We start from the raw sequence: 22,886 nt of genomic DNA, 5'->3' as shown, positions 1-22,886 counted from the left end.
GGCCTGCAGGCAGCATCCAACTCCAGGGGCAAACAAGAGACTCTGGAGCTTGTCCTCAACTTATCTTGAGCATCTTCTGGGGTTGGGCTGGGCAGGTGGGCAAGCTTTGCCCAGGCTGGCAGAGGTTTCACAATAGTGCAGGGATGCACTGCAGGCTCCCTGCAGCTCACAGTCACCTGGACAATGGAAAGAGCCACTCTCTTACTCAATGCAATGGCATATTGCTTGCTTTTAAATTTCTGGGTCTTTTTTTTTTTTTGACAAAGTCTAGCTTTATCGCCCAGGCTGGAGTGCAGTGGCACGATCTCAGCTCATTGTAACCTCTACCTCTCAGGTTCAAGTGATTCTCCTGCCTCAGCCTCCCAAGTAGCTGGGGCTACGGATGCATGCCACCACGCCCAGCTTATTTTTGTATTTTTGATAGAGACGGGGTTTTGTCATGTTGGCCAGGCTGGTCTCGAACTCTTGACCTCAGGTGATCCACCTGACTCAGCCTCCCAAAGTGCTGGGATTACAGGTGTGAGCCATGCGCCTGGCCTGCTTTTAAATTTAACGTGTGGGCAGGCATCTGACTTACTCCTTAGCACTCCTCCCTCTTTGTTAACAGCACCTTTTTTTTTTTTTTTTTTTTTGAGGCAGGGTTTCTGCTGCCCAGGCTGGAGCGCAGTGGCATGATCATGGCTCACTACAGCCTCAAACTCCTGGGTTGAAGTGATTCTCCCACCTCAGCCTCCTGAGTAGCTGGGACCACAGGTGTGTGCTACCATGCCTAACTATATATATATTTTTTTCTTTCTTTTTTTTTTTTTTTACACAGACACAGGGTTTATGTTGCCCAGGCTGGTCTCAGTGATCCTCCCACCTTGGCCTCCTAACATGCTGTGATTAGGCTTCTGTTATGTGTCACTTTCTTAGAGACCTATGCTGCTACCATGTCTACAGTAAGTAGTCTGTGGCCCACCCCATCCTCTGCAGCCCCACTGCCTTCTATCTCATTATCCAGCTTTAGTTTCTCCCTAACACTTACCTCTCTGAGGTCATCTGGTTGACCTGTATGATGGCTCCTTCCCATGAGACCGTGAGCTCTGCAGTGCAGGGACCTTGCCTTCTTGCAACTGCCGCAATTTCTGTCGTATCTCCTGCCTCTAGGGCAATGCCTGGGTACAGCAGGTACTCCCTGAACATTTGCTGAGTGAACTGTCCCTTACCTAGTCCTGCAAGCCTGGCTGGTGACTCAGACAGACTTGGGGTAGTGGCAGGCTGCAGGGACCTGAAACTGCCCGGCCCTTGCCACTACTGTGGTCTGGCTGTCCAGCATCTCCTTTGATTCTGAGTTACTGGGAACCTTAAAAATGGGCTGTGGGGAGATAATTCACAGGGTTACATTAGCCAGATTTCTTTTCTATCAGCTTGAAAGTTGAGCCCCAACAAAACATTATTCCACATGACTATGTCTGAAACCTTCATCAGTATTTTAAACGGCTGCATCCTATCTCATGGAGTGGAAATGCCAGTTCATGTAACCAATCCCCTTTGGCAGCAGTTTAGCGTCTCCTAATTTTCTGCGACTGTAAAAATCACTGCTGTACTTTTTTCTGTACCCAGAATCATTTTCGAGGATGGCTTCTCAGAATTGCAACTACCGAGGCAGACACAGCACGAACATTTTGTTTTGTTTTGAGACGGAGTCTCGCTCTGTCACCCAGGCTGGAGTACAATGGTATAATCTTGGCTCACTGCAACCTCTGCCTCCTGGGTTTAAGCAATTCTTCTGCCTCAGCTTCCTGAGTACCTGGGACCACAGGTGCATACCACCACACCCAGCTACTTTTTGTATTTTTAGTAGAGATGGGGTTTTACCACATTAGACAAGGCTGGTTTTGAACTCCTGACCTTGTGATCTGCCTGCCTCAGCCTCCCAAAGTGCTGGAATTACAGGCATGAGCCACTGCACCCAGCCCACAGCACAAACATTTTAAGGAGCTTGATAACTTCTGCAAAATTTCTTCCCACAAGAAACATCACACAGCAGCCAGCCTCTCACACTGCAGTCAGCATCGAGCACTGCTAAGTGCCGTGCACCTCCCAGGCTGAGCCACTCCCTTCTGTTCTCGGTTAAGTTCTTAGATCACGGGACATACCGTGCATTCTTAGCAAGACTTCACAGAGTCTCTAGGGTTTTCCTCCCTTACTGTGCTTTCTATGGCAAGGCCACGAACACTGTTTCCTTTGTGTCACAGATGTCTTCCCCTTTTTATTAGCGTAATCTAGCTTTTTGAGTCTATCATGGTATGTTTCCTTGCTGTGGACCCCTGAAGGCCGTTCTTCTCTGCCCTTTGAGGAACTCTGGCTTCATCCAGGCTGCCCCGCTCCCTGCTCCCAGCAAAGCAGAGCAGGAAGAGTTCTCAGGTGAGAGGCTCCACTCACCCTTTCGGTCCAGGCTCTGTCATCTGGTCCCCTTTCAGTGTGACATGGCAGAGGACACCATTCTTACAATAAAAAAGGGAAAACCAAGCTTTATGCTGACGAGAAAGTGAATAGGACATGGAGCAGACAGACTTTGGGGGCAAATCTACGGGTTCTACATGAAGCACGGAAGCACCCAGCAGCTAAGTCATCCGGTCCAGCTCCCCTCCATCAGCTGCACAGACGCCTGTGAGTCCCAGGGGACAGGCTGTGTTCTTCGGGTGATGCTTGCTTTAATTTATTATCTATCAGCAGATAACAGAAGCTCCTCTGAGGCTTTAACCAAACCAACTCCCACCCAACAATCTCCAATAAGAAAGCAGCTACATCTATGACTCAATAAGCATTTCTTTTTTTTTTTTTTTTTTTTTTTTTTTTTTTGAGACGGAGTTTCGCTCTTGTTACCCAGGCTGGAGTGCAATGGCGCGATCTCGGCTCACCACAACCTCCGCCTCCTGGGTTCAGGCAATTCTCCTGCCTCAGTCTCCCGAGTAGCTGGGATTACAGGCACGTGCCACCATGCCCAGCTAATTTTTTGTATTTTTAGTAGAGACGGGGTTTCACCATGTTGACCAGGATGGTCTCGATCTCTTGACCTCGTGATCCACCCGCCTCGGCCTCCCAAAGTGCTGGGATTACAGGCGTGAGCCACCGCGCCCGGCCGACTCAATAAGCATTTCTTTAAAAAAAAAAAACAAAAACAAGAAAAGCAAAGCATATGATGTTCGTTGTGGGGGAAAAAAAAGCAAGCAGCTAAATTACAAAAGAAAACCAACACCAAACTTCTGCCAGGAGATCCCAGGTGATGTCAAATACAAAGGCTGTTTCCATTCTAGCAAAATACTTTATTTTTATAATGATAAAACAAAGAAAGTAAAGATTTCTTTTTGGTGTATACCAGAGTTAAGGGCAGTAGAAGAATATGGGGATTAATAGGACTTTTTATGCACTTTCGATGACAATAAAAAGTTAACAATATCAACCGTTTTCCATAAAACTTATCATAGCTCCCCCAAAACACATATATAAAGGATCATAGTTTTAAAATCTATAAAAGTAAAAAATATACAGTTGGAAGCTCTAGCGCTTATTCCATCTTTCATATAAAATTGTAAACATTTATTTACACAAAGCCAATGTGTGTAACAAAAGTCTGAGCACCCTTTTCTTCTGAGTCATGGCTCCTGGAAGACGGGGCTGTGCACAGAAGCAAAGTCCTCTCCTGCCCTGACTCCCGAAAACCAAATCCATAAATAAAGCCATGGGCGGCTCCCTGGGGGGACCCCAAGAATCACATTTTATTGCTATGACACTGCAGCAAGTGAGGAGCCCACTGTGTCGCCGGCCCCAGGACGAAGGCAGAGTGCAGGGCTGGCAAGCCCTGGGGGACAGGGGTGGGAGATGGGACAGCAGCCAGAGGGGGTCAGGAGAGGAACAAGGATCCATAACCAGCCTTCAGCCGATTTTTGGGAGAAAAGCCACTGAGGGAACCCTCTTCCCCTTCAGATTGGGGAACTCACTCAGAGGGTGGAATCTTCACTGGCTTTATGATTCACCACTTCTTTGAGAGCTAAACTGAATACATGGGAAAGGGAGGGAAGGTGTTTTAAGGAGAAATGGCCCACATACCACCTGGGGTGGCAAATGGCTCTTAGAGAAGAAGATCTGAGGGTCCAAGTAACCCCAGTGTAAAAGGCACTGCTGGTGCAAAATAACTACCAATGTGTGTACAGCCTCTTGTTCCCTCAACGTGACTCAGGCTGGTTGCGTGAGTATTTTCCTTGGCTCAATTCTTCACATAGAATAGATATTCCTGAATGATCCATTTGGAGACTCCAGGGAAATAAAAATGGGGTTGCAGTTTCTCCATAGAACACTCGGCATCTAAGCCACTTTCCAGCGTTCTCTTTTCTTCCCACTGCTCTGTGTAAAAGGGTTTCACCCTATGCTTACCACTTCGCTTTCATTACGGGGAAGTGCTTCCTCCATCTGTTTTCCAACAACCGCTCACATGTCATATTCTATTTTGCAGACCCTCAGCTTAGTCAAGTCCACCTGAATCTTTAGAAAGGATGTCTTAGTGTTATAAAGCAATCTCTTTAAAAAGTGCAAGGCATCTGACATGGGAGTGGCAGAAGCTGTCAAACAAAGTGGAGTTGCTTCCTGTGGGCCGGCCTGCGGCCTCCCTTCCCCAAACCTTTATGCTAGGGATCCCTCAGAATTCTAAGACTCTTGCTTTCCCCCTCCAATGTAGCAAATAATTATTTTCCATTTAGGTTGCAGAGAGGCACAGTTAAAGGAAAGACATTTGTGCACAACTACACGGTGACCACACTCCCACCATGGGCAACATACACGTTCAGAGAAACTGCAGAAGGTGGGGAAGGACTCCAGGACACCTGCCTGTCTACCTTCCACATGCAGCCTGGAATCCTGCTGCCAGGACATGGGAGGAAGGGATTCCTGGGGGCCTTGGGAGGGAGGAGGAGCTGCTAGGAAGACCCTCGCTGTGTCACCAGACCTGCTATCACACGCCTTCTGTCCCTTTTTGGCATACACAGTCAACAGCCTGCACTTACGGAAATAATTTTCCAGTGGCCTCCTTCTCCCCTGAAAGCTGACAAAGAGCAGAAACAAAAAAGGCTCTTAATCAAAAGGAAACCCTAGGTTTCCAATGCCACTTAATTGATTCAACCATCACCTATCCTAATCTGTTTAAAAACCTGTAAAAAATTTTTAAAATCTTTTCTATGCTACAAATTGCAAATAATTCTGCTATATAAAGTTTCAACAAAGACTTGTCCCCAGCACTGGGGTAGGTGGAGAAATCTTGGATAAAAATCACTATGATGGCACAGAGTTTTAAAAGCATGATATTGTGGGTTTTCACTGTTGTTACTGTTGGTTTTTTGGTCATTTGGATAGAAAACCGCCTTTAGAACCCTATCCTGCTGTCCCAACACCAGGTACTGATGCCAGCAGATGGGCTGGGGCCAGCCCGATGGACTGCAACTGCTGGCCTGAGGGCTGTGCAGCCACAGACCTTGCCCAGGGCCAGGCCTCACCTGGAGCTTGGACTCCCTGCCCAGCTCCCCAGGCCATGGGCTTTTGGTCCAAAGTAGTTGCTCTGTCTTTGAATCTGAGAATAAAAATATAGGACGAATAAACACTAAAAACACTACAAATCCCGCCATTACTGAGAGCCTAACAGGTCGTCCAAATCATTCATCCACTCCTCTGAAGTCCTGTTCTTCAGCAGGGAGTCGATCAGGTCAGTGTGTCCAGCCACACTAGAGAGCCCACTGCCACCTGGCTGCCCGCTGTAGGCAAAAGGCAGCTCCTGGCCCGCGGTCCGCACAGGGTAGGCCTGGGTGCAGTGCAGCCCCGCTCGGCCGCCCATCTGGGAGGCAGGGCTCTGGCTAAAGGCCCCTAGCTCAGGCCCTGCTGGGCTCAGGCCAGGCAAGCCCTGCTGAGGAGCTGCTGGGGGTGGTGCTGGAGCAGGGGCGCTGGTCCTCTGCTGTGCACTGACTGGGGGCAGCAAGGACCCCACCGCAGCTGCTGAGCTCATGGGAGCCATGGGCCTGTTGGGCATTGCCTGGGAGAATTGCGGGCTAGATATTTTCAGGTGGGGCTGCTGCATGTGGAAACTGGAGGTTACAGTGAAGGGACTCACGTTGCTGTTCCCTGGGGTCTGGCCACTCAGGTTCGGCATTCCCTGATGCTGCCAGGAGGAATTTTGGCCTCCCATGGCTGGTGACACCCTTGGAACCGGTGGCTTGGTTAAACCAGAGTTCAGGGTCCCCTTATTGTGCTGCTGGGAGAGGCCAGAGGTTCCCAGAGAGTTCTGCCCATAGGCAGCAGAGACGGAGGTGTTCTGGCCCACGCTGGTCTGCCGTGGAATGTGGGCATGTCCATTGGTGGCCTGTGGCGGGGCCTGGGCAACTATCTGGGTTATGCCAGAAGCCATGCCATAGAGACTGCTCTGAGGCATGTTTTGGGAGCCAGTGAACTGAGCCACACCCCGGTCCTGTTGGCCCGAGTTTGAGGGGAGAGAGGAAACTGAAGCATGTCCAGGGCCCATTGGCATCAGATTTCCAGCCTGAGGGAACACTCGAGGACAGCTGGAGTTGGACGGACCCAAGTTGTTCATGCCGGGCACGGCAGCAGAGGACCCTACAAGACAGAGAAGAGTCTGGCAGTCAAGAGTCGACCACCACTGGGTCCCTCTGAGACCCTAGTTGCAGCACCAGAAGTCTCACGGTCACAGCACACTGGGAGTAAGGGCCCCGGGGGCCGCAGGGGCAAAAAGCCTCCCATGGAATGGAGGCCTGGTCTCTGAAACAATGATAGGGTTCAGAAAGGCACAGAGGAAGGGCAAATCCCCAGGGGAGGGAAAGCCAGTAGGCTGCTTCATTTAACTTTCAAGCACCCACCACATTTCTGCTCTGTGGAGGCCCTGTCGTAGGCACTGGGGACTCTGAGGTGGACCCAACACGGGATCTGCCTCTGGGAGGCAAAGTTAGTACAGGGCATGATAGGACATGATGGGGCACACCCAGCCAGCAGGCTGCAGGGTACAGGCCAGAAGCCCTGGCATCTGGGAAGCCTTGGGGAAGGATTCAGAGAGATGGTGATGAATCCACTGGGTTTAAAGGCGCAGAAGTTTAGCAATTTAACAGTTGGGGGAAAAGAGCATTCTAGGCAAGAGTATGCAAAGGCAGAGTCAGAAAGAGGTATCTATGTGGGGAACTTTCAGAGACAGGCCATGGCCAGGGTATGGAGACTGTGGCCAGGTGGTTTAGAGATAAAATGGAAGAGCCGGTCCTGGCCAGATAGGGAAGAGCTGTGGATGGTGTGTGAAGAACGGGGTTGTAAGGCCTAACAACGGCTGGACTGAGAGTGCTACTGAGACCATGCTGGCGAGAGGCTTTTCAGTCATGGAGATGAGGAAGGGCAGACCATGTGTGAATGGGGGATAGAGGCACGGGACTGTGTGACAACATCTCACCAGACAATATAACATCTTATGGCACACTGTTTATACCATGAAATGACAAGATGGCCAAGGGAGGAGTTGCCACAGGAAATCACCAGATCTTCACTGAGTACCCACTCTGTGGCAAGTGCTGTGCTGGAGAGACAGCAGAGGGTGAGACACAGAGTGCCCTTGTGCTTAGGGAACTGCTGTCTAGGCCTCCTGGCTGAAGCAGTGGACACATGGCAACACCATTAATTGAAATAGGTTTTGTGGGTAGGAGAGTCATTGATCAGGGACTGGCCACAACTCAGTACTTTGTTCTTCCTCCTCTCTACTAGTAACTACATAATAAAAATAGGGGCCAGGCGCTGTGGCTCACGCCTGTCATCTCAGCACTCTGGGAGGCTGAGGCTGGTGGATCATGAGGTCAGATGTTCGAGACCAGCCTGGTCAACATAGCGAAACCCTGTCTCTACTAAAAATACAAAAACTAGCTGGGTGTGGTGGCAGGCATCTGTAATCCTAGTTACTCGGGAGGCTGAGGCAGAGGAATTGCTTGAACCTAGGAGGTGGAGGTTGCAATAAGTCGAGATTATACCACTGCACTCCAGCCTGGGCTACAGAGCAAGACTCCGTCTCAACCAACAACAACAACAAAAATCGGGGTGAGGAAAGGAGGAGAGCTGAAACAGTCTACTTCATTCCCATCAACAATCCACAAAACGTCAGATGGGTTTGAAGGCAGGAAACATGGGTCAGGACCACGCTTCAGGGATGCCTACAGATTTCAACTGCAGGTAGCACACACATAAACTTCACCTAGTCTCCTCCAGGACACACAGCTGTGGTCAGTCTTTCTGGGACCCTTTATAGCAAGGTCCCAAATAAGGAAAAACAGAGGTTTCTTTTTTTTTTTTTTTTTTTTGTGGAGACAGAGTCTCACTCTGTTGCCAGGCTGGAGCACAGTGGCGTGATCTTGGCTCACTGCAACCTCTGACTCCCTGATTCGAGCGATTCTCCTGTCTCAGCCCCCAAGTGACTGGGATTACAGGCATGCATCACCACGTCCAGCTAATTTTTGTATTTTTAGTAGAGATGGAGTTTCACCATATTGGCCAGGCTGGGCTCGAACTCCTGACCTTGTGATCTGCCTGCCTCAGCCTCCCAAAGTGCCGGGATTACAGGCGTGAGCCACCACGCCCAGCCCAGGAAAAACAGAGGTTTCTAAGATGTTCTGAGAGGAGCTAGGGAGGTGGGGCAGACCAGAGCTTATTGTATCTATGCCCTGAAATCTCTGTGCTTTTCTGGAGGGATGGCCTATGAAGTTCCCTGGCACATCTCAGAGATGACAGGTGACTCAAGTGTGTTTCCTACCCTTTTCTGGCCAACTGTCTACTAATGATGCTGCCCTCTGTGATTCTCAAGTGAGTAGGCAGGAGGAGAGAAAGAAGCAAAAGACCACACAAGTGCATTAAGTCCTTATCTGGAAGATAGGAGAGTCATTTTTTGAAGACACATAAGGCAGAAGCAAAGAACTTTCTTAAGAATTACAGAAGCCATTTCCTGCTGATAAGATGTCCTCCAACCAGAAATGATTTTGCTTCAGAAAACTGTACAGCCAGGGACCCAGCAAAGGTAGTTCTAGTGGTTTGCCTTTGTGCCCTCTTCTCCTGATGCCGTGGAATAACTAGAAAACCAGGCCCCTTAAACAGAGGTGTATATGATGAAGTCAGTGCAAGCAGCTTGATGAAGTCAAGGCACAGAGCTGGGCAGACAGCAGGGATTCAACCAGCACCAGGCAGTGGCCTCCCCTGCCCCTGCTCCTCATGAAGACACCCCCTACCTGTGAACTGTCCAACCTGCTGTGGGAAGCTGCCTTGTGTCGGGTCTTGGTACTGGGGTGGTGGGCGGGTCAGATGGCGCTGAAACTGTTGCTTCTCCTAGAAAATGCCAAGAACAACAAAACAACAAAACCAACATGAAACAAAATCCAAAACAAACAGAGTGAAGAAGGTCATAGAAAAGTCACTTATGAAACAGATCTAGGGAGCAATGGCTTTTTTAAAAGGTAGGTATATCAGTTTTTAAAAAATGGAGGGCAAATCACATTTGAAAATGCAAATCACAGACACAATGAGATCCCTCTAGGATGGCCAGAATCAAAGTCAGATGATAAGAAGTGGTTGGGGAGGATGTAGAGAAATCAGCACCCTCATACACTGACTGGTGGGAATGTAAAATGAGATAGCCTGTGGCAAAGTCTGACACTTCTTCCAAAGGTTAAACATAAAAATTATCATGTGGGCTGGGCGCGGTGGCTCACGCCTATAATCCCAGCACTTTGGGAGGCCGAGGCGGGTGGATCATGAGGTCAAGAGATCGAGACCATCCTGGCCAACATAGTGAAACCCCGTCTCTACTAAAAATACAAAAATTAGCTGGGCATGGTGGCGCGTGCCTGTAGTCCCTGCTACTCGGGAGGCTGAGGCAGGAGAATTGCTTGAACCTAGGAGGTGGAGGTTGCGGTGAGCCGAGATCGTGTCATTGCACTCCAGCCTGGGCAACAAGAGCAAAACTCCATCTCAAAAAAAAAAAAAAAAAAAAAATCATGTGATCCAGCAATTCCACTCCCAGGTATCTACCCAAGAAAAATGAAAACAGATGTCCATAAGAAAACTTGTACATGAATGTTCACAGCAGCACTACTCATAACAGCCCAAACAAGAAACCCAAATGTTTATCAACAGATGAATAAAATGTAGCATATCCATATAATGGAATATTATTTAATTACCAAAAGGAATGAAATGCTGTTACGTAATATATGATCGAATATGACATAACATAAATATAAACATAAATATAAAATGTTCAGAACAGACAAAGTTACAGAAACAGAAAGCTGACCAGTGGCTGCCAGGAGGTGGACAGGCTTGGTGGATGGGAGAATGGCTGCTCATAGATATGGAATTTGTTTTACGGGAATGAAAATGTTCGAAGATGGACTGTGGTAATGGCTGTAAAACTCTGTGATATATTAAAAATGACTGAATTGTTTACTTAAGTGGATGAAGTATATGTTGTTGGAATTACACTGCAATAAAGCTGCTTTTTTAAAAGGCAGAACTAAGGCAATGATTGTCCTCTACGAATATCACTCTCTAGAGCCAGTTCTTAAAATGTAATTTAAGGCTGGGCGTGGTGGCTCACATCTGTAACCCAGCACTTTGGGAGGCTGAGATGGGTGGATCACTTGAGGTCAGGAGTTTAAGACCAGCCTGGGCAACATGGTGGAACCCCGTCTCTACTAAAAATACAAAAATTAGCTGGGCATAGTGGTGCATGCCTGTAATACCAGCTACTCGGGAGGCTGAGGCCGGAGAATTACATGAACCTAGGAGGCAGAGGTTGCAGTGAGCCAGGATCGCACCACTGCACTCCAGACTTGGCGACAGAGTGAGACTCTGTCTCAAAAAAAAAAAAAAAAAAAAAAAAGATGTAATTTAAAATTTTGAGAACTCTCACTTGTAACTCTTCGTAGTGCTTGCACACTATACTTGGTAACCATGAGAGTGAACTGTGTGTCCTTCAGGGACAATTTCACTTCCCTCTTCACATTCTGGCTTTTTTTTTTTTTTTTTTTGAGACGGAGTTTCGCTCTTGCTACCCAGGCTGGAGTTCAATGGCGCAATCTCGGCTCACTGCAACCTCTGCCTCCTGGGTTCAGGCAATTCTCCTGCCTCAGCCTCCTGAGTAGCTGGGATCACAGGCACGCGCCACCATGCCCAGCTAATGTTTTGTATTTTTAGTAGAGACGGGGTTTCACCATGTTGACCAGGATGGTCTCGATCTCTTGACCTTGTGATCCACCCGCCTCGGCCTCCCAAAGTGCTGGGATTACAAGCTTGAGCCACTGCACCCAGCCGCCACGTTCTGGCTTATAACAGGCTCTCTAGTGGCAGCAAAGCTGGCCCCAATAGTGAAATGACAGACAGGTAGGCTCAGTGGCTTGGAAGCTGCCGACCAGAAACATGAGAAAATGTCCCTTCCACAAATAGTTTTAGCCCCAGAGTCTGCCTTCATTAGTCTCCACTAAGTGACACAAAGGAGCTTCTGACACAGACTACCCCTATCTGAGAAATGCCACATTCCTGGAAAGAGGTTTTTAAAAGGCAAAGCACTCTTTTTTTTTTTTTTGAGACAGAGTTTTGCTCTTGTTACCCAGGCTGGAGTGCAATGGCGCGATCTCGGCTCACCGCAACCTCCGCCTCCTGGGTTCAGGCAATTCTCCTGCTTCAGCCTCCTGAGTAGCTGGGATTACAGGCACGCACTACCATGCCCAGCTAATTTTTTGTATTTTTAGTAGAGACGAGGTTTCACTATGTTGACCGGGATGGTCTCAATCTCTTGACCTCGTGATCCACCCGCCTCGGCCTCCCAAAGTGCTGGGATTACAGGCTTGAGCCACCGCGCCCGGCCAAAGCACTCTTAACAGGCATGCAAGTCGGTGCAAATCCACATGCACAAGCAGAAGGTGTGACTGCAGCAGTGACTCAGGGTGCAGGCAAGGGTGGGGAGCTGTGGTTTCCTTCTACCTTTCTTTTTACCTGTTCTGCCAGAAGGTGCTGTTGCCTTTGAAGGAACTGCTGTTGCTGTAAATGCTTCTGCTGCTGCTCCCTTTGTTTCTGCTGGTCCAAAAGCAACTGATGCTGCTTCATTACAGCAGCTTGCTGCTGGCTGCTGAGATAGGGGGAGCTGTTGTGGGAGCTGGCCACGGACACGGCAGGCGGCTGGGTCCCAACACTGGCAGCCTGGGCTGGCACAGGGACACTGGAAGGGTTTTGCTCCTGTCAACACAGATAAGGGACTGTGAAGTCTCTAAGCTCGGATCACAGCAAATAAGCTCCATCCTGTTGAGTGTCATTCAAGGTTCACTTTCTTGAAGCCAAGTCTCTGCTTCCCTTTTGACCTCCAACAACAACCATCCCACAGGGTTCGGGCACAGACCAAAAGTGATGACATCTGAGCATACAAGCACTGAGCAATGAACAATTACTACACGTGTTAGTTTTGCTCCCAGTAATTCATCAGTGACAAAGGAATGGTCTTAAATATTAAGCATATATATATATAAGCTCTCATATTTGCACACAGCAGTTCTAGGCAGCAATCAAGGCTTACAAATGCTCGCTTATCAGAACATCTGAGTGCAGAGGAGGCCAACAGGGGAAGAATACTTTGAAGGGGAGCTCTGGTCAATGGAGACCACTCTGCCCATGTACATAAACCTTGGATTTAGGGTTATCCTTGAATGTCCTGAAACAGTACATCTGTACAAGCATTTTACTGGGAAGAGACTGCTTAGCTTTTGTCAAGTAGCCAACCTCAAAAAATACTGAGTATCATGAGAACTTTAACAGATATTCTCTGCCAATATAAAGACCAAAAGTGAGTCATATCAAAGACTACCACAGTATTATCTCATCATTACTGACATTTTGAAGAAAAGGGGAAAACTTAGAAAAGGCAAGCAATCATTATTTAAACCAGCTCAACTTGTTGAGCTCCTTTGTAGTTCTTATTCATTCTAAGATTCTGTAGGATAATTTCTTCAATCTAGTCACCAGAAGCTTAAGAGCTGAGAGTGCTTCGTAAAGTGCAAAGTACTACCCAAATGGTAAGTTCCCTCACTGTGTAGCCAAGTCTCTCTTCAGGCAGTGTTTATCGGTGTGAGACATCTTCCTGGCTGAAATAAGTGGCATTATCAATACTGGGAGATGCTTAAACTGCTTACAGTTTTTGGCTATTAGAAATAACCACGCTGCAATGGCACACATGTTAAGGGAAAAAATAAAAAGAAAAAGAAATAACGACGCAATGAATATCTTGGATATAACTTTTTCTTTTATTTTGGATTATTTCTTTAGATCAATTTGCAGAGTGTATGGTATGTCAATGCATATGAACACTTTACAGCTTGTGACAAATACTGATGTCAAACGACTTCCCAAAATCAGTGAGCTCATTTACACACTCTCATCAATACAGGAGTGCGTCTATTTTCTCATGATATTACCAGCACTGGGCTTTTTAATTTGTAAAAATTTAGCAGGTATTACAAATGCACAAAGGTGTTCTCACTGCAGGTTTACCTGCAGTACTGGAAAACCGAAAACAACCCAAAGGGCCATTTTCTACCCTATGGAGCCATTTGATGCTACTAGGCTTTAGAACCATGATGAAGTAACCATGGAGCTGAGCTGTGCTAGGAAGCAGCATGTGCCTGAAATGTTATAAACTTACCAAAAATTAGGAGATTTTGAACATGGAGATCTGAAAGGTGGTAAAAATTTAAAAAGGCAAGCTTCTAAGAAGCACATTAAATGTAATCTTTATCTGCAAAGCACTGCCACAAATTACTTAATTTAAATCCTATGGCATGAAAGAGACACTGGAGTAAATGCAGGTGATTCCTCAATCCTTTGTGTAGACAAAAATCAAGTTATGCTAGGGAACTTATTTTATAAATTTCCACTCCCAAGAGAAGCAAAGGTTGACAGCAACTATCCTCCCTCTTCCCACAACTACCTGGGACCCGACTAACAGCCCAGTAGCCAGTAACCTCACTGCTGTCTGCTGCAGAGGAACACAAAGTGAAGGCTCATTCTTACCTGGCCAGATGGAACCAGTGATCGGAAAGTCACATTTCCTGGCTTTGGCTTCATCAGAAACAAGGAGTTCTGCTCATGACTCAGATGGGACAGCTGCTGGGGAAGATAAGCCATCAGGGCTGGCTTGCTCTGGCCAGACCCCGGGCTGCCTTGCCCACAGTCTGCTTTGTAATGAGAAAGGGGTTTTGTATTGCCATAGTCCAGCACAGACCCTGGGTTATTCATGGAGTTCTGATTCAAGTTACTCGGTGGCTGGTGATTCAGCAGGCTCACATGGCTGGGCTGGAGGTAGGGGCCTCCGGGCCGAGGGGAACTCTTATTCACGCTAGGCATCATGAGCAGTTTGGAGTTAGTGAAATCTTGCTTGTAGCTAGAAGGGCTGGCAGGCTTCTCCATGGGGTAAGGGACATCTAATGAACTGTGGGAGGGCCCCGTCTGCTGCCATGTGGACATCCCGCCTGGGGCTGCTGCGGGGGTGGCCTGCGGTGGGTTCTGGAGCATCTGCTCACGCTTCTGCTTGGCAGCGATCTGCTGGAGCTGGTGGGCAGAGGACAGCTCTGAGGCCCCTCCTGGACCCTGACTGGGCAATACCACACTTGCAAGGGCTCTTTGTGCGTTCTGGGCCTGGGCTGATGCCGGCATCAGGTTTGGACTGGGACTGTCCGCCCCGGGCTGACCAGAGGTGTGGAATAAGGTTTGGGAGCCCCCTAGGCTGGAGGAATCTGTGTTCACAGGGGCAGAGGAAGGCCCCAGAAAGGTCTGCCCTGCAGACCCGGCCCTCACTTGTGGAGAGCCTAACTGTTCTTGCTCAAAGGCTGCTGGAGAGAATTCTGTCTTAATATTAATGTCCTGTGCCAAGGGGGTTTGTGTGGCAGAACCAGAAGACTCTAAGTCCTTCTTCTCCTCGAAGTCCTCATTAAACAGGTCCTTCATGTCTTCATCGGGCACCGATCTGTTCAGCTCCTCGATGAGCTCCTTCCACTCCTGCTCGTTAAGGTTGAGGTCTGGCATGAGGTTGCTTTGCGATATGGAGCCAACGGTCCCAGTGATCATGCATGGCAGGTCGTCGACAGGCTCCTGCTTCAGTTCTTTATTCAGGCTCAGAGGAAATGACTCACTGGGGTTACTGCCTCCATTCAAGTGGAGGCTTGAGTCGGCCAGACACTTTTTGTTGAGAGAGTCTAGCCCCAGAGAGTGCTTCCCACTAGACTGCAGGGCGTCTGCTCCGGAAGGCTTGTCAGGCTGACCGAGCGGGGAGGCTGGAGGCAGTCCATTGGAAGAGACGGCAACTCCCAGAGGGGTCTCCCGGCGAGTCTTCTTATGCCCAGGAAAGAGGTCCCCATAGCCATTCTGTTGATCACCATTCTGAGGGGAAGTGGTGCTGTCAAGATTTCTCTTCACTGTATCATGAAGATGCTAAAAAACATCGAAAAGTATGACAGATACGTATGAATTTGCTCTGCTTACGACAGTACACAAGCCAAGGGCTGATGTCCCTGCGATGCTCGCCAGTGGGTTCTGCTTGCACAGTGTACACCCCCACTTCTGGGGCCACACCTCCACTTTCCCTGACAGTCCTGTACCTGGCCTGTCAGAAGTGCCTAGCTCAGCTGTGGGAAAGTGCCTGGGCTTTTGCAGTCCTCTTTCTGCAGGATACAGGCATGAGGCTGCCCACAGCCATCTCTATTTGGAGGTTTGCCCAAGAATGGGACCAACAAAAAAAGGCCAGAGGGTACACATACATTTTTTAGGACATCAGAGCCCTGAATCTAGTCATACCTGAGACCGCCCATTTCCCAGGGCTTTCTACTTATCTGAGCCAATAAATCCCTTTTTGTGTTTAAGTTGGTTTAACTTGGGTTTCTGTTGCTGTCAACTGAAGGAGCCCTGAAGAGCACAGTCTCTCTAGGGTGCCGCCCACAGGCACCACATCTCCCCCTGGCTGTGCGGGCCAGGCCCATGCCATTCTTGGACCCACCTCTTCTCCCCAGGCCAGGCTGCTTCCTCGCTTGCCCTGCAGGCTCCTGCCGTTCTGCTGTTGTCCTGCTTTCCTCTCCATCAACTTCACTCCCCTGCTCCCAGTCTCCATTCTCACAAAGCTTACCACTTGTTTGTTTGTTTGTTTTAGATGGAGTCTTGCTCTGTGGCCCAGGCTGCAATGCAGTGGCATGATCTTGGCCCACTGCAACCTCCGCCTCCCAGGTTCAATCAATTCTCATGCCTTAGCCTCCCAAGTAGCCGGGATTACAGATGCGTACCACCATGCCTGGCTAATTTTTGGTAGGGAAAGGGTTTCACCATGTTGGTCAGGCTGGTCATAAACTCCTAGCCTCAGATGATCCACCGGATTCAGCCTCTCAAAATGCTGGGATTACAGGCTGAGCCACCATGCCCCTCACTATTTCTTATCAGGACTATTTGCTTGAACAGAATCATGTCTGGTCTGACACTGTGACTGCTTCCCATTTCCTCCTCAATGGATTAATGCCACTGCACTTACTAAGATTCTGCTTTGTGCCAGAGACAAGTGTTATGGGGAACATAAAGGCAAACAAGGCAGCTTCTCCTCTCGTGAGCTTTCAGGACATGGGACATACATGGACATGGATATGGACTGAGAGCACCGTACAGTAAGTACTCTGGGAGTTCAAGGGCAGCGATTTCATGATGAGAACAGGCCAAAAGGGATCGGAAGGAAACAGAAGGTGGAGTCTTTCTACTACTTCCCCAGCTGCATGTGCTGCAGTCAGGACTCAACTCCACTGCCCAGAGGAGGTGCCTAGGCTCAGCCTCTGAACACACACTGCTCCTTTCCTGTGTTTCCTTTATTACTGTTTTTGTCCTTTGTCCCCCACCCCTAGTACCATCTCTGCTTCCCACAAACCCTAAGCATCTATAGCATGTTATTAGAAAATGTTCCAAGTGACGGCCCTCATTATTATTATTATATATTTTTTGACACAGTCTTGCTCTGTTGCCCAGGCTGGAGTGCAGTGACATGATCTCGGCTCACTGCAAGGTCTGCCTCCTGGGTTCAAGTGATTCTTCTGCCTCAGCCTCCCGAGTAGCTGGGACTACAGGCATGTGCCACCGCACCGGGCTAATTTTTTGTATTTTTAGTGGAGACAGGGTTTCACCATGTAAGCCAGGATGGTCTCAATCTCCTGACCTCATGATCTGCCCACCTTGGCCTCCCAAAGTGCTGGGATTACAGGTATGAGCCACCATGTGCAGCCAACAGCCCTCATTATTATCTTTAGACAGGGTTCAGAGGAGACAGGGAACCCCCTGTGCTAGCTTCTCTGGCTGCAGAGAAGGGCCACCTGGCTTTCCACATCAGCCCTAGGAGATCAGGTAAAGTATCCTGGTCTAGGTGTCCCACCTGGGGCAACTCCACAGGCATCAGTTCTCAACAACTGACTACCCACTGGATACCAGGGAGGACCATTTTCTCAACCTCTAAGCCCCAATTCTAATGTCTCCGTTCCTTCTTTTTCCCCACATCAAAATTTGCTTCTTTCTTTTTTTTTTTTGAGACGGAGTTTCGCTCTTGTTACCCAGGCTGGAGTGCAATGGCGCGATCTTGGCTCACTGCAACCTCCGCCTCCCGGGTTCAAGCAATTCTCCTGCCTCAGCCTCCTGAGTAGCTGGGACCACAGGCGTGAGCCACCATGCCCAGCTAGTTTTTGTATTTTCAGTAGAGACGGGGTTTCACCATGTTGACCAGGATGGTCTCGATCTCTTGACCTTGTGATCCACCCGCCTCGGCCTCCCAAAGTGCTGGGATTACAGGCGTGAGCCACCGCGCCCAGCCTAAAATTTGCTTATTTCTTAACTGTTAAAGCTGACTACACGGTGCTCTATAAATCTAGCCAAGTCAGTATTTTAAAAAATCCATATATGGGTAACTAAGTAGGTCTGAGAAGAAAAGAAAAATCACAGGAATGCCTGACAAATGGAACTGTAGAGCAGAGGGAAGCAACAATCCTAGGACTCAGGAACTCCGCCCCACAGCTGCAGGACATTTGCTTTACTTTCATGCAGGTTCTTCTGCTTTCTACTGCCACCTAGGGGTAGAAGGGAACCATGCGCCTAAAACGGACCCTTTAAAAAATCTATTTGAAAAGTTTTCCTTTGTGGAAGGTAAATTCATACTCATTTAAATGGTCAGAGGAAATAAAAATGAGTTCCTAAAATTTCCTTGATTTTCATCTTTTCTACCATTTTCTTTTGTTCCACAGTGCCAGGTCTGGGCTATCTGCAAACCTGGGAGCTCAGCTTTCCATTTTCCTTAGGGGAAAAAGAAAGACAGAAATCTAAAGGGTCAAGGCACTTGATGAGTCAGCTGGTTGTCCCAGATTAGAAACAATCTTTCTTTAGCCCTAACAATTATAAAAGCTACCACTCCCTCATTCAATATTCACATGCAAACAGCTACAGAGAAGTTCCAAAGTAACAACTTAATTTTGCAGTATCTATTGCTTTTAACCAAAGGAAACACTGGGCCATTTTCTCAACAAAATTTAACGGGAATAATGCAGGCAGAGATAGGAATGTGGAATGTGGTGGTCCCTGCAGATTTTTAAGCCCTGAGCATTTGCAGGAGGTTCTGACAGCAGGGCAAAGATAAGCAAGCCTTGGAGCCTAAACTCCAAGAATTACAATAAAGATTGGAAAACAGCCTGAACAGATTAAAAGTTATGTAAGAACAAACACAGAAGGTGCTATAAAGCAATACTAGACTGGCTGCCATTTATCAATACAGGAGCCTGCTCCCAGCACATCTGGTACTTCTGGGTGCTCAGTGTAAGGTGCCATGAACAGCATGGTAATCTCTGTGACCTGCATGTACACCCCAGATGAGTTCCTGGAAGAAACGATCAAACGAACCTGAGATATTCTTCTATTGTTTCTTATTCCAGCCTCAACTGACTAGGCTGTTGGGCTTTGTAACCAAGCTTGGCCAACCTCATGACTCCACACCCTAGGATCCCCTCCTAGCTTGCAAACCTACGACCCCCTTCCAGCTCGCCAAAAACTCGCCAACTGTAACTTCTGTAACTTTCCACTGCCCACCCCAAACCTATAAAACTTAACTCCTAACTCACCACCCTCCACTGATGCCCTTTTCGGCCTCAACCTCTCTGCACCCAGGTGAATAAACAGCCATGTTGTTCACACAAAGCCTGTTTGGGGGTCTCTTCCTTCAGAGCGATTAACACTCAGCTCAAAGGTTCCTGTTGTAACTACTGAAGAGTTTCTGTGGTGTACAGGAAGACCCAGTCCTGGGAGATAATATAACCAGATACTCGTGGTCGGCTGGAGAACCACGTGTGCTCAGCATTAAACCAAGATACTCCGCTGACCTAACTCCCATTCTAGCCTGTGCCAGCTCCCTCCCTGGGAGGCCATACTCCCCTGGTGCCACCTGCCGTCCTATGCTCTGGGAGAGGGGCTCCAGGCTACCACCACTGCTCTGAATCAAGCTGGAGCTGGTCACACTTTGTGGACTCCTAAACAGCATCCTGTTAGTCTCTCACCCACCATGTGCTAGCCTTATAGGAAGGATAATCCTTCACCTAGTCTCCTTTCCTCCTCCTTCAGCTACCCATTGCCGCAATCCCAGCATGCTTTATGGCCAAACTCATCATAAAAATGACCACACCTAGATGCTTCCACTCTGCGCTGAGAGACACGGCTGCTGAGGACAGGTGTGGTTCTCTCATCAGAGCTCCTTATGCACTGGCAGCCATGGCTGCTTCCTAGCCCTACTCATCAGGAAATTGGCTTTTCCTCCTGCCTCTTTTTTTTTTTTTTTTTTTTTTTTTTACCTCTTCTGTCATCATCCTGTCAGCCAGACTCTACCAGTTCCCACCCCTTAGAGCCAGCACCTTGATATACGGTAATAGGGATTACAGTCCTTGCCGATTTGGGAATTGATGGGATGCGGGGAAAAGGAAGGGAGGAGTTGAGAACTGCCTGCTCCAAGGTCAGCAACGATTTCCTACTGTTACACCAGGCCACATTTTCAGTCCTTCCTTTCCCTCTCTACCCCGACTCCCTTCCTCTTCCTCTTGTCATCTGTTACGTAGTAATTCCATCTTTATCATTATTATTATTTTAAGACGGAGCTTCACTCTTGTCGCCCAGGCTGGAGTGCAATAGTGTGATCTCAGCTCACTGCAACATCCGCCTCCCAGGTTCAAGCGATTCTCCTGCCTCAGCCTCCCGAGCAGCTGGGATTCTAAGTGTGTACTACCACATCCAGCTAATTTTGTATTTTTAGTAGAGATGGGGTTTCACCATGTTGTCCAGGTTGGTCTCGAACTCCTGACCTCAGGTGATCCACCTGCCTCAGCCTCCCAAAGTACAAGGATTACTGCCATAAGCCACCTCAACTGGCCCTTGGTCTCACTCTGTGGCCCATGCTGGAATACAGTGGGTGATCAAGGCTCACAACAGCCTCAAACTCCTGGGCTCAAGTGATTCTCCCGCCTCAGCCTCCCGAGTAGCTGGGACCACAGACATGAGCCACCATGTCTAAGCTGATTATTATTTTTTTGTGTGGAGACAGGGGTCTCACTATGTTATCCAGGATAGTCTCAAACTCCTAGGCTGAGGCAATCTTCCTGCCTCAGCCTCCTAAAGGGCTGGGATTACAGGTGTGAGCCACTGCACCTGGCCTCCTTCCATCTTTAAAGTTCCCCCCCACCTTTTTTTTAACCACTTTTCTTGCATTCTCTTCTGCTTTTATAGTTGGTTGTTTCTAGTATCATTTCAGAAGTCTCCCCTTCTTCTGTCCTTCCATCAAATAGCACAGTCCTCTCCCTCTTTCACTCTACAAACTCTGAGAGATTTCACACATTCCCATGTCTTCAAATTCCCATGACATCATACTCAAATAAACCCAACTCTCTGGAAACCAAATGCTGATCTACCCAGCCCTTGCCCTTTCCAACCTCCCTCAAGACCCTCCCTGCTGTGTACCGTGCTGGGGTCATGTGACTGGCTTATGGCTTACAGGTTCTCAAATGTGCTTCCTCAGTGTTGCGTGGAGCCTCTGCACCTACTCTTCTCTTTGCCCAGAGCATCTCTTCCCTCTAACCTTTCTGGGGACTCAGCTTCTAATTGAGGTGGCTTATCTCCTCCATCATCCAGATCACCTACCTACCACCCACCTCACAGTACTTTCTTATTGATCCCCTCACCAGAGACACTCATCTGAATGAACCTAACCCCAGACACTAGAATGCCAAGTAGAGACCCCAGTGCCTCAGACCAGCACTTGACAAATGTCTGTGAATAAATGTGCCACCTCATGCCCTACCCCTGCAGAGCTCTTACTCCTGTCTATCCAAAGACCCCTATCTACTTGAGGGATGACTCAGATGACATCTGTCCAAAGCTGAGGCCAGCCTCTCCCCAGTCCTGTTTCCTTCCTCTGTTTCTACATAAGAGTGTCACTACTAGCTGCTCTATCACATAAACCAGAAACCAGAGAGCCTTCTTCCCCCTTTTCCTTAGTCCCCGCACATGATCGGTACCCAAGTCCTATGGAGTCTACCTCCTTAGCATTTCTTGAACCCACCCACTTCTCTCCCTTCATGAACATCCATTTCTCTTTCTTGAATTATTTTAACCACGTGTTGAGACCCCTCTTCTCCCAACCTGTATTCTTCATCAGAGTCAGAGGGACTCTAGCAGTGTGGCTCACTGGGACTCCACAAGAGGGTAGGACTTGTCACATCGAAAGTTTTTAAGGCAAAAATTGTCAACCATTGGCAATTCCAACCCAATCCCATTTTCACATTTCTCTCTCAATGCCCTGTATGTTCACAGGAAACTCAGGAGCCCAACCCTCTCTTCAGGTAAAGTAGGTCCACTGCATAGAACACTCAAGGTTTCAATGACTTGAAGAAGGGAAATCCATGGCAAGTTGTTACTTGATAAAGCACAAATATGAACCAAGTGCTGTAGGAACACGTCGTGACTTAGATCATATGCTTGCTGACCACTCATTTCCAGTTACTTATGATGTATTCCTAGTTAATTATTATTATTATTATTATTTTTTTTTTTTTTTTTGAGACGGAGTTTCGCTCTTGTCACCCAGGCTGGAGTGCAATGGTGCGATCTCGGCTCACCGCAGCCTCCGCCTCCTGGGTTCAGGCAATTCTCCTGTCTCAGCCTCCTGAGTAGCTGGGATTACAGGCACGCGCCACCATGCCCAGCTAATGTTTTGTATTTTTAGTAGAGACGGGGTTTCACCATGTTGACCAGGATGGTCTCGATCTCTTGACCTCGTGACCAACCCGCCTCGGCCTCCCAAAGTGCTGGGATTACAGGCTTGAGCCACCGCGCCCGGCTTATTTATTTATTTTTTTTTTTTGAGACGGAGTTTCGCTCTTGTCACCCAGGCTGGAGTGCAATGGCGCGATCTCGGCTCACCGCAACCTCCACCTCCTGGGTTCAGGCAATTCTCCTGCCTCAGCCTCCTGAGTAGCTGGGATTACAGGCACGTGCCACCATGCCCAGCTGATTTTTTGTATTTTTAGTAAAGACGGGGTTTCATCATGTTGACCAGGATGGTCTCGATCTCTTGACCTCGTGATCCACCCGCCTCAGCCTCCCAAAGTGCTGGGATTACAGGCTTGAGCCACTGCGCCCGGCCTGTATTTTCTTTAGTAGAGACGGGGTTTCACCATGTTGACCAGGATTGGTCTGGATCTCTTAACCTCGTGATCCACCCGCCTCGGCCTCCCAAAGTGCTG

The 22,886-nt window shown here is 48.4% G+C and overlaps 1 protein-coding gene across 1 annotated transcript in view; it reads right to left on the bottom strand.

The window, feature by feature from the left end:
* Positions 1–577: 577 nt before the first annotated feature.
* The window catches only part of MAML1 (mastermind like transcriptional coactivator 1), a 50,234-nt gene continuing 27,925 nt past the window's right edge, over positions 578–22,886 (bottom strand). The window contains exons 2-5 of the mRNA XM_039460649.2: positions 14,116–15,531; positions 12,052–12,291; positions 9,288–9,384; positions 578–6,639 (exon numbers count right to left, since the gene is read on the bottom strand). Of these exons, the coding sequence (XP_039316583.1) occupies positions 5,660–6,639; positions 9,288–9,384; positions 12,052–12,291; positions 14,116–15,531 (2,733 nt within the window). The 3' untranslated portion in view covers positions 578–5,659. The remainder of the gene's footprint in view (positions 6,640–9,287; positions 9,385–12,051; positions 12,292–14,115; positions 15,532–22,886) is intronic.

Source organism: Saimiri boliviensis, chromosome 20, assembly GCF_048565385.1.
Source record: "Saimiri boliviensis isolate mSaiBol1 chromosome 20, mSaiBol1.pri, whole genome shotgun sequence".
NCBI classification, from domain to species: Eukaryota; Metazoa; Chordata; class Mammalia; order Primates; family Cebidae; genus Saimiri; species Saimiri boliviensis.
The sequence above is the reverse complement of the archived record's forward strand: the minus strand, read 5'-3'. Positions and strand labels throughout refer to the sequence as shown.